The sequence below is a fragment of the Monodon monoceros genome, unplaced genomic scaffold (assembly GCF_005190385.1).
Source record: "Monodon monoceros isolate NGI ecotype Baffin Bay Population unplaced genomic scaffold, NGI_Narwhal_1 Super_Scaffold_7, whole genome shotgun sequence".
Classification (NCBI taxonomy): Eukaryota; Metazoa; Chordata; class Mammalia; order Artiodactyla; family Monodontidae; genus Monodon; species Monodon monoceros.
Genome location: NW_021703784.1, coordinates 38,545,428 through 38,557,171, shown reverse-complemented (window position 1 = coordinate 38,557,171; position 11,744 = coordinate 38,545,428). Strand labels below are relative to the sequence as shown.

General features: G+C 42.4%; 1 protein-coding gene across 2 annotated transcripts in view; it reads left to right on the top strand.

Moving 5' to 3' along the window:
• The first annotated feature begins 8,851 nt into the window (after positions 1-8,851).
• HEPHL1 (hephaestin like 1) overlaps positions 8,852-11,744 on the top strand; it is a 93,761-nt gene continuing 90,868 nt past the window's right edge. For both annotated transcript variants that reach the window (XM_029208575.1, XM_029208574.1), the window contains exon 1: positions 8,852-9,021. In XM_029208575.1, coding sequence (XP_029064408.1) covers positions 8,852-9,021 — 170 coding nt within the window. The remainder of the gene's footprint in view (positions 9,022-11,744) is intronic.

Below are 11,744 nucleotides of genomic sequence, written 5' to 3'. Positions count from 1 at the left end.
ACACACACACACACACACACACACACACACACACACACACACACACATAGAGCTGGGAGGAGAGCTGAACCCAGTACTGTCCTTAGACTTGGGCACTGGGGCCTTACTCTGAGCCCTGGTCCTTAGGAGGTCCCTTGTTTTGGAGTGCCTTTCTCAAAGATGATTCCCTTCTGGTGTCCAAGACTCTGGGCTAGCAGTGCTATCTGGGCAGGGTGCCTTGAGTACAGAGAGAAATCTCCATGGGCTCTGGTTTCTGGTCCCATTTCTCCCCTTTAAGGCACTCTCCAGTCCTCTAGCGTGTGCGTGATGTTGACCAGATGCCTCTAGAGGCTCTAGGACTTGTGTCTACCTGTTTGTCCCAGGGCTCTGTAGTTAGTTCCGATTCTAGGAGGGTGGCCTGGTGGGCTGATTGCTCCAGTTGGCAGGCATGTTTGTTTTGTGGGATTGTGTAAAGCTGGTTGCCAGAATGGGGCTAACACCCCAACTGTTTACATTGCCCTCCCCCTACTCTGACACACACTTCCAAGGGACAGTCCTGCCGGAACCTCTCCAAATCCATACTTCATGGGCTTCCCTGGTGGCGCAGTGGTTGAGAGTCAGCCTGCCGATGCAGGGGACACGGGTTTGTGCCCCGGTCTGGGAAGATCCCACATGCCACGGAGCGGCTGGGCCCGTGAGCCATGGCCGCTGAGCCTGCACGTCCGGAGCCTGTGCTCCACAACGGGAGAGGCCACAGCAGTGAGAGACCCGCGTACCGCAAAAAAAAAAAAAAAAAAATCCATACTTCAAAGAGGCATTAGGGGTTCGAATCACACCCTCAGTTGTGTTGGTTTGTGTGGAAGGAGGGAAAAACAGAGGACTTTGGAGAGAGTATTTGCTCTTCTTTCTACTACATCTGTGAAGGCTGGCTCACTCAAATGTCTGCCACCAGGGTTTGCCTCAGGCATGTGGGCTCTGAGGCATTATCAGGCCCTTCCCCAGTAGAGGAACAAGCGGACACCTGAAAGTGGGAGTTCCCACTGGGCAGGGATGTGGTCCATCATTAACTCCTCCCAGAACTCAACCAAAGTGTCTCCTAGGCCCGACCTTGCACCCTTCCTTCCTTTCTTCCTTTTTTCCTTCCTCCCTCTCTCTCTCTCTTTCCTTCTTTTTCTTTTTTTTTTTAACATCTCTATTGGAGTATAATTGCTTTACAATGGTGTGTTAGTTTCTGCTTTATAGCAAAGTGAATCAGTTATACATATACATATGTTCCCACATCTCTTCCCTCTTGTGTCTCCCTCCCTCCCCCCCTCCCTATCCCACCCCTCTAGGTGGTCACAAACCACCTAGCTGATCTCCCTGTGCTATGCGGCTGCTTCCCATTAGCTATCTATTTTACGTTTGGTAGTGTATATATGTCCATGCCTCTCTCTCACTTTGTTACAGCTTACCCTTCCCCCTCCCCATATCCTCAAGTCCATTCTCTAGTAGGTCTGTGTCTTTATTCCTGTCTTACTCCTAGGTTCTTCATGACTTTTTTTTTCCTCTTAGATTCCATATATATGTGTTAGCATACGGTATTTGTTTTTCTCTTTCTGACTTACTTCACTCTGTATGACAGACTCTAGGTCCATCCACCTCACTATAAATAACTCAATTTCGTTTCTTTTTATGGCTGAGTAATATTCCATTGTATATATGTGCCACATCTTTGTTATCCATTCATCTGTTAATGGACACTTAGGTTGCTTCCATATCCTGGCTATTGTAAATAGAGCTTACAAAGGATTAATCTCCAAAATTTATAAGCAGCTTATGCAGCTCAATAACAAAAAAACAAATAACCCAATCCAAAAATGGGCAGAAGACCTAAATAGACATTTCTCCAAAGAAGATTCACAGATTTCCAACAAACACATGAAAGAATGCTCAACATCATTAATCATTAGAGAAATGCAAATCAAAACTACAATGAGGCATCATCTCACAGCGGTCAGAATAGCCATCATAAAAAAATCTAGAAACAGTAAATGCTGGAGAGGGTGTGGAGAAAAGGGAACACTCTTGCACTGTTGCTGGGAATGCAAATTGATAAAGCCACTATGGAGAACAGTATGGAGGTTCCTTAAAAAACTACAAATAGAATTACCATACGACCCAGCAATCCCACTACTGGGCATATACCCTGAGCAAAACATAATTCAAAAAGAGTCATGTACCAATATGTTCATTGCAGCTCTATTTTCTTTGTTTGTTTGTTTCTTTGTTTGTTTCTTTGTTTGTTTCTTTCTTTCTCTTCCTCTCTCTTCTGTCCTTCCTTCCTTCCTCCGTCCTCCCTCCCTCCCTCTTTCTCTCTCTCTTTCTTTCTTTCTCTTCCTCTTTCTTTCTTTTTTTCTCTTCCTCTCTCTTTCTTTCTTTCCCCCTTCCTTCCTTCCTTCCTTCCTTTTTGATGATGGCAGTGGGTGAGGCTTTAGGGATGGGACTCTAATATGCTATATTCCACTCTATAAAATACCAGCATGCTGCAGAGCAAGCTGCTGGGCCACCTCCCCAAACATCTCAGACACCTCCTGGGTACAGCCCTGACGTTCTCCCCACACCATTCACTCTGGATTTTGCTTGAACTTCACTGAACTCATCATGATATTTGGTTAATATTTTTAAATAAACACTTTAATACTTGTTTATTATCGACAGTCTGTCTCCCCTCACTAGAACATAAACTCTTTGAGGGCAGGGCCTGTCTCATTCTCAGTTGACTAGAACGGTTAACAAAGCAGGTGCTCAGCAAATATTTTCAAATAGTGGAATGAATGATTTCATCACTGGACCTTTGTTTGTTGGAGTGGATGTCCATGTGCATTCTACCTTCTGCTTCTTTAAAAATCATAGGTCATGTTTATGTTTGGAGAAATTTCTGTATACTGCTCATGTTTCCTTCCTTGAAATGGTCTCCCAAACTGGCCTTGGCTTTCATTTAGTCCAGTGTGGTGGTCTGGAGTGTAGGCTTCTGTATCAGACAGACCCTGGTTTGAATCCTGGCTCTACTATTTTCTAGCTGTGTGATGTGGGCAAGTTATTAATTTTCCCAAACCTTAGTCTTGCCACCTGCAATACAAGAACAAAAATATCTACCTCGTAGAGTATTGTGGTGGTAAGGAATAAGAAATGATGTATGTAAAACATTTAGTACCTTGCCTGGCGTGTTGTAAATGCTACATTTGTTATTCCCTTTTTTTCCTCAGTGCATACTGCTAACCACTGGTTCTGTGCTTACCACTGAGGAGGCAGAGATGAACAGGATGCCTTTCAAATCTCCCAATCCACATATGAAGGGGCCTGAGCACAGAACTGGATGTAGGGATGAGGCAGGACTGGCTCTCAGACCTCAGAGTTTGGAGCAGAGGCATGAGTGGAAGATAGGATGGTGGGAAGGAGGAAGGGAGGGGAGGAGGGAGGGCAAAACCCCATCCCAGGTGAGTGGATGGTACAAAAAGAATGGGCAGGTGAGAGTCTCAGGAGAGCAAGAGTTTTGAGATGGGGGACCCAGGGGTGGCAAGTGGAGGCTGGAGCAGGCCCTGAGCAATGAGTTCTTTTAGTAAAGTCTTAGGACTTCAGGCAGAGCAGGAGGGAGGTGTTGAGGGCTGGTCAGACCCTGTTCTCAAGGAGTTTAGAGCCTAGTAAGGAAGACTGACATGTAAGCAAATAATCATATAAACAAGGATAAGCATGTATGCAAAGTCCAGAAGAAGCACAGAGGAGGGACACATGGGAGGGAAGGTGTGGTGGGTGTAGCAGGAAACAAGGAAGGCTTCCCAGAGGAAGAGCCTAGGAAGGTTCAGAAGGATGGTGAGGAATTTAGTGCGGGTGAGACGTGGAGTGGGTGGAGGGTCAGAACAGGAGGGATGAAGCAGAATGGCATGTTTGGGTGTTCTGTAATAATTAGGACTTTCCCTGGCTGTCAGGGGTGCATGAACTGGGCTGGTGGGGTGGCATTTGGGAATCCTCCTTCAATGGACAGGTCCTTGAACAGTCCTGGTTCATATTTCTTTACAGAGAGCGGGTCCCACTCAGTAGTATAAAACAGGAAGCCATAAGCTCTGACGTCCCCCTTCTCCTTTGTCTGGGTAGAAATGCTGGTGTTGGAGTCTCACAGAACTCTACCGCTTACCAGTGTGGGGTGCTGAGAAAATTATGGAACCCGTCTAAACTTCAGTTTCCTCATCTGTAAAATGGATAAAATGGTGCACACCTGATGGAGATGTTGTTATAATTAAATGAGATAATACACGTAAAGGGCTTAGCATAGAAACCACCACATAACGCACACGTGGTACATACTGGTAGCATCTAAATAGTCATTCATTCATTTGCGCATGCGTTGGTTCACCATTTAACATCAGACACCGGGGACACAGGGATGAACAAGGCTCAGTCCCTGCCCATAAGAAGCCTCTGATGAGCGTTGTGTGGGAGGGCAGACAGACAGAGGATTACTGCACTGTGTGAGCGTGATAAATGCTATGGCAAAGGCACACACAAAGTGATGATGGGAGCACAGATGAGGGGCAAACTGGTTGCCATGATGATGGTGATGAGAGCCTGGGCTAAATGTTGAGGAGAGGGCTCCAGTCCCTAGGAGCCAGATCAGGACCAGTCTTGAAAGTCAAGTCAAAGCTATCAGCCCTTATCCTGAAGGCCATGGGGAGCTGCTGAAAAATCTCAGGCAGTGGAGAAACCTGGTCCCATCTACATTCAGGATGATCACTCTGGGCCCTGTGAGAGCAACTAGAAAGGTCTAAGGTTCCTCCAGGTGAGAAATAAAAAGATCCCTTCAAGAAACTACGGGACCAAAAAAAAAAGAAACTACGGGACCCAAGGAGGTTGAAGAGCCATGATCTACTGTGGCAGGGCAGTGAGAGGGCTAGACCAGTGAAAGTTTTTGGTCGGAGTTTGGAATATCGAAAATCTCTTAAGGAGTATTTAATATTTCTCTTAAAACACGCAAAAAGTCTAAAGAATGGGACAGCCAATTTTGTCATTCACAGTTTATTTATTACTTAAAATGACACCTCAGCTAAGGCTAGCTGGAATACTATTTATCTGAATTGGCTTCTCCCACTAAAAGTTTTATTCTCTAAGTATCCTGTAGTATGTTTCAGAGAAATATAATATGATCCTATTGATGCATGGCATCAGATTTACCATGTCTTAAACCTGGTGAGTATACTGAGGAGATCATGGAGTGAATATCTGGACTGTCCATCTCACATAGTAGGTGCTTTATAAATGTTGCATTTCTCTGCTTTATTTTTGTCTGAAGAGTGTCCAATGGAGTTTAAAGTATTTGTTCACATTATTACTCACAGACTTCCTAATCAAACTCTCAACACTGTCCATGACGCCTTGTATTTAGCAGTGGGTTTTCAGAAATGAGTGTTACAGGAACAATTCATTCACTCACACACCTTTCTTTTCTGCTCCTCAGCTCTTAGGTAATTCAGAAGCTATTGTCCTAGAATAAGGAAGAAAGTCAGAGAAATTTCCAGAACTTTATTTCATCACTTTTAGTAAACTTCCCCTGGCTCTTTTGCCCCTCAGGAACCACGTTGTCTTCCTCGAATGGATTGAGTGTACTCATCTCATCGGCTACATCACCTCCTGTGCTCTTCTCTGTGGGCCTCATTTTGAATCAGAAGTTAGGTGATGCCTTCCTCAGGGTCTTCATTATATGCATTCAGTATCCTGAGTAGAAAAGTTAACTGTGTGTTCTTGATTTGTGTCATTTATACCTGTTTCTCCCGTCTACAAGAATTGTGTGCAATATGTCCTAATGAAGTTTTTGATACCACATCAAGCCTGTTTGGCCCAAAATAGTCTGCTTCTCTGGGGTATAAACAAAAAGCTATTTGTTCTGGGACATTTCCAAATTCCAAGAACTCCTGAAGCCCTACTTCTTTTGAGGTCGTGCTCAGGTTCGGCCTGTGAATCCTTCCTCCGTAGTGGATATTAAAGTGACGAACTCACACAAAGCTTCCAAACTTATACTAAAGAATAGATTTGAGTTAAAGGGTAATGTGCTATGGCAATTATTCTATTGTACAAGTGTCCTGACATAAAAGCACATCAGTAAATCAAAGTTATTAAGAGCTTGGCTATGAAACAAGACACATAGCATGTATTTTATTAGCTAAGATGGATGTCAACTCAAAACCCATGCTATGGCATATCTGTAGCATACCTACAATTTAAAGAGAAAGAACTCTCTTACTTGAGGCTAGTGGGAGGTGTGGTGGATGGGACTCTGGGAAAGAAAACAGAAGAATGTTGGTGACAATGCATCTGTTATAACACGGGCTGAGGCAGAGGCTCTCTTAGAGGGTGTAGATGAGGAATAAGGACGTTAACATTCATTGCAAACCTATTCTGTGGGTATGGTAGGCACTTTGCAGACATCATTTTTTCAGATCTTCTTTTAAAAAAACAGATTTGACTCTTATAGAGAAGTTTTAGGTTCACAGCAATACTGAGCTGCAGAGTTTTCTCACACACCTCCTTACCCCGCGCATGCTGAGCGCCCCTATTATCAGCATCCCCACCAGAGTGGTACATTTATTACAATCGATGAACCTTCAGTGATACATCATTATCACCTAATGATAACGGGTTCACTTTAGGGTTCACTCTTGGTGTTCTCTATTCTGTGGGTTTGGACAAATGTATAGTGACATGTATCCACCACATATTATAGTATTGTACAGAGTAGTTTCACTGCCCTAAAAATCCTCTGTGCTCTGCCTATTCATTCCTGCCTCCTCACAAACCTCTGATAATCCCTGATCTTTTTACTGTCTCCATAGTTTTGTCTTTGCCCATGTGTCATCTAGTTGGAATCATACAATATGTAGATTTTCAGATTGGCTTCTTTCATTTAGTAATATGCATTTGAGCTTCTTCCATGTCTTTTCATTGCTTGATAGCTCATTTCTTTGTTGAATAATATTCCATTATCTGGAATAATGGAATAAATAAACTACTGTTCATTTATTCTGGGCAGGTTTTTGTCTAGACATAAGTTTTCAAGTCCTTTGTGTAAATACCAAAGAATGTGATTGCTATCATATGGCAAAATTTTAGGGTTTTTTAAAAAAGTTTTACGGAGGTACAGTTGACAAATAAAATTGTAAGGTATTTAACATGCACTGTACATTTAGTTTTATAATAAACTGGCAATCTGTGTCCTGACATGGCTGTACCGTTTTGCATTCCTACCAACAATGAATGAGCGTTCCTATTGCTCCACATTCTCACCAGCGTTCGGTGTTTTCAGTGTTCCAGATTTTGGCCATTGTGATAGGTGTGTAGTAGCATCTCATTGTCATTTTAATTGTCATTTTAATTCCCTCATGACATATGATGTGGAGCATCTTTTCATATGTTTATTTTCCAGCCGTATATCTTCTTTGACCAGGCGTCTGTTGAGGTCTTTTGCCCATTTTTTAATCAGGTTGTTTGTTTTCTTATTGCTGAGTTTTAAGAGTTACTTGTATATTTTGGATAACAGTTCTTTATCAGATGTGTATTTTGCAAGTATTTTCTCCCAGTCTGTGACTTTTCTTCTCATTCTTTTGACTCTCACAGAGCAGAAATTTATTTTTGAAGTCCAGCTTATCAATTATTTCTTTCATGGATCGTGTCTTTGCTGTTTTATCTAAAAAGTTATCAAGCCCAAACTCATCTAGATTTGCTCCTATATCATCCTTTAAATTTTCTTAACAATCCCTCCATCCCCATTTTACAAACCCAGACTTAGTGAGGTCAAGTTATTCTTCAGTGCCACTAAATTAGTAACTGGTAGGACTAGATTCAGACACAGGTCTGTCTAACCTCAAAGCCCAGCCAGGAGGCTGTCTCCTTCATTCCATGACTGCTGCCTCAAGAGCAACTCTGCATGGGAATCAGATTGGCTCTCTTCCAGGGTTGGATGAGGTCTCTTTCAACACGGAGATCCTAGGTCACAGATTAGAATAAAAAGAAGAATGAGCATCCCTTCACCTTTTTGACCCAAAGACCTGCTACTGAATTTTGTCTTCATGTGCCTGAAGGGTACTTCTTCCTTATTATTTTCATTCATTCTAAGAAAGGTAGCTCTCTGCCCTTGGGGGTGATGGCCTCTAAAATTTTGCCTGAATTGGGTGATTGAGTGCCTCATTTTTGCTGATGGGATTTGAGAGCATCTGGGGAAGATGGTGCATGAGCAATGGAGAATTAGTGAGGTTTTACAATGTTGTTATAAACTGTATGATGTGAGTTGATTGTTTCATGTAGCCTCATGAAACATGAAAGCCTCATGAAAGTTGGAGAAGGTGGAGGGTGATTACATCACTCCCTCTGCCTTTTCAACAGAGATGAAGTCTTCTTTAATGCTTGGGATTATTTCCTGATGCTTCACGCAGACCCACCCAGTTTTCCAATTTTAATATGTTCTTGTAATAGGTGTAGAGAAAAAAGAGAAAGCAGGGGGAAGCCATCAGCCCAACTTGTTGTACTGACATTCCTGGCAAAGATGAAAGACTAATGTCAGAGCAGAGCACAAAACCTTACAGAAACAAGTCTGTTTGGTTTGGAGAGTAAATAAATAAGCCAGTTACATTACTAGGATGGCTGGCAAAAGTTTGGTCATCATAGCAGCTACCCCATCGAGCTTGCTCTGCTTATACAAGTTGTCAGCCTCTGTCCCAACCCCAAACTACCTAAGTAGGAGGAGCTGAACCTTGTGCATTCCTTATTTATAACTAGCTCTGAGTGAGGGGGAGGGACAGGCAGTGTTGTCTCCTGTGCAGGCTGCTTGCCTGAGTTACATCCACAAATGCCTCAGAAGTGGCCAGCTGGCTGCATCCTTCTCCTTACATTCCTGGGTCTGTCTGGGATGGTTGGCGCAGTTACCAGAACATACCACATTGGGATTGTGGAAGAATACTGGAACTATGTACCCCAAGGAAAGAACGTTATTACTGGGAAAAGTTTCGCAGAAGACAAGTGAGTGAAATTGGGGTCCCCATAGAATCCCAGGTTTGGCTCCTTTTTGAATCTGCTTGGGGAATGTTGTATACCTTGGGTGGCTACAGTGGGGGTGAGTTGACCTAAATCAACAGGAGGGGTTTTGTGTTTGCTTGGAGAGCCCTTGCATGGGCGAGTGTGTAATTTGGAAGAGACATTCTTAGCTCCATCTATTCACAGCCTCGTCTGTGAAGAGCCATGTACAAAACCATGTGTTTTGAATAATGGCTTACTCTCTATATGGACAAGTTTCACTAGGTACCACTAAGAACTTCCAGGGGTTCTGGACTCACTGTGTTAAAAAAAAAAGTTAAAACTTGGGATAAAAATTTGAGAAATTTCAAGAATTCTTCACTGTTAAAACACATAATGTTTTCTGAGTTTTTATTTTTGGAATGAAACATCATAATTAGAGATAAGTATGCTCTAGGTAGTTACATTTTGTTTTGTAACGTTTAAAAAAGGGGGACAGTTATAATAGATTTGGCTGGTATTTTAAGAGTTTCCTTGAGTCCACTTAGAAATGGCTTTATTTTGCTGGTGAGAGGTTTGTTCCAGCCCCAGCTCATTCAATCTGAGGGCAATATTTATCTCCAGAGCCCAGGGCATAGCTGGGTGAGATGATGCTGCAGTCTTCTATGTCCCTGACTTTTTATTTTTGCAGAAAATAGCGCTTGTTACCCCTCTTCCTCCCAGAGTGCTGTGTCTTAAATCTCTCATTTGCTCCCTGGAGTTCCCTCTGAAATCACCTTCTGGCTACAGAACTGTCGCGCATATTTTCGACGTTGTAGTTCTTAGAACATCTTTTGAGATGTTTTGGCAAATAGTCATATATTCGGATGCTTGTTCCTTTCTTGATAGGCAGAGCCCAGTGCATTCAAATCCCAGTTCCATTTTTTAAAGATGAGGTTAGTTGCTAAGATTCATGGGGTCTGCCAGCAGGTCTTTAAATGCCAGGTCCCCCTGCCCTGGGGAAAGACCAAAGACCCAGTTGGCTTGGACACACGGCTTCCAGGTTTTCTAACAACACAAAAGAGGCATAGTCATGTTTTGTTTATTCAAAAAGGATGATGCTCATGCCAGCCAGGCTACCAAGAAAGACTTTTCCTTAAGCTTTGTACCAGGAAATTTAATGTCCAGGGGCTATTTCCAGAGAATGCTCTTGAATTCTTTCAATCTCACATCTGCTGACAATTGATGGTTGTAGTTTGTACTGTGACACATGGATATGGGGTTGAAAGACTCTCCTAACTGCCAGGGGCTTTCCCTGAAAATAGAGCTCTGCTGTCCTCAAAAAGGCATCAATAGAAAAATGATCATTGTGAGCAGCTATTGGATGGGAAAATATTCAAGATGTGTGCATTGAGGGTAGTGAGCGTAGTCTTTAAACTCAATGTGATGTTGGACACATTTCCATATGCACAGAATTCTATCTTTCTCCTAAAATGCCCATGCCAGTATAGCTGTTTGGTAGCATTTACTCTTACCCAGTGATTGCACCAGAGACTTTTAATTCATTACTGCTCGCAGATGTTATTATTCCCACTCTACAAACAAGGAACTGAGGCTCTGAAGTTAAGTACTTGTTTATAAAGTAAAAGGCAGCACCAAACTCACATTGCTTTGACTTCAGAGACAATATTTTTTCACGATGCAACCTTTTCCTGGCAAAGGTGATGCTTTCCCATTGAATTAAACTCAACTTTGAGGGAAGTCAGGGATTCCATTAATAAGAACTTTCTAGAAAGACCCAATTCTTTACCAAGGGCAGGTTTAGTCTCACTTGTCACTCTTTCCAGAAAGACATTGAAAATGATCACTGGTGTCAGTGACCAAACCAATTACCTGGGTTCATTCAAAAACCCAAAGTACTTTATTTTTTTTAATTTTTATTTTATATTGGACTATAGTTGATTTACAATGTTGTGTTAGTTTCAGGTGTATAGCAAGGTGATTCAGTTATACATATACAGATGTCTATTCTTTTTGAAATTCTTTTCGCATTTAGGTTATTACAGAGAATTGAGCAGAGTTCCCTGTGCTATACAGTAGGTCCTTGTTGATTATCTACTTTAAATATAGTAGTGTGTATATAGTGTATATATTAATCCCAAACTCCCAATTTATCCCTCCCTCTGCCCCACCTTTCCCCTTTGGTACCCATAAGTTTGTTTTCTATGTCTGGGAGTCTGTTTAAAAACCCAGAGTACTTTAAATACTCAAATACTAAAATGCCATTTTCACAAGGCTGGGTGCAGGAAGAAGTTAGGAGATCTCTGTTGATCATTTCAGCCAGAAGATGGTGCTTTGAAGAAATTACAATAAAATGTATGAAAATAGTTATGGTGAAAAAGAAAAGAAAAAAAAAGAGAATAGGTATGACTAAAACACAGTTTGTCATCAGATTAGAGTAAGGTGGTTTAACAATGCTGTGGTTCCATAGAGGAGTACTCCATCCCTTTAGGAGAAGCTGGCATACTAGATGTCATACCTGGAATGCCAAGGTCCACAAGAGTTCCCTTCTGGTGTGTCAAGGAGCAATGTTTATGTGGGGCAGACTCCTGACTCTTAAAAGGGAGCCTGAGTGAGGATGTGATGCGTGCTGGCTTTTAGCAGCAATCATGCCAGGAAGTGCTACTCATGTGGCCAGTGGCTCAGGGCAAGTTTCTAAGAAGGTACGGTTGTGGTTGGCTGCCGATTCT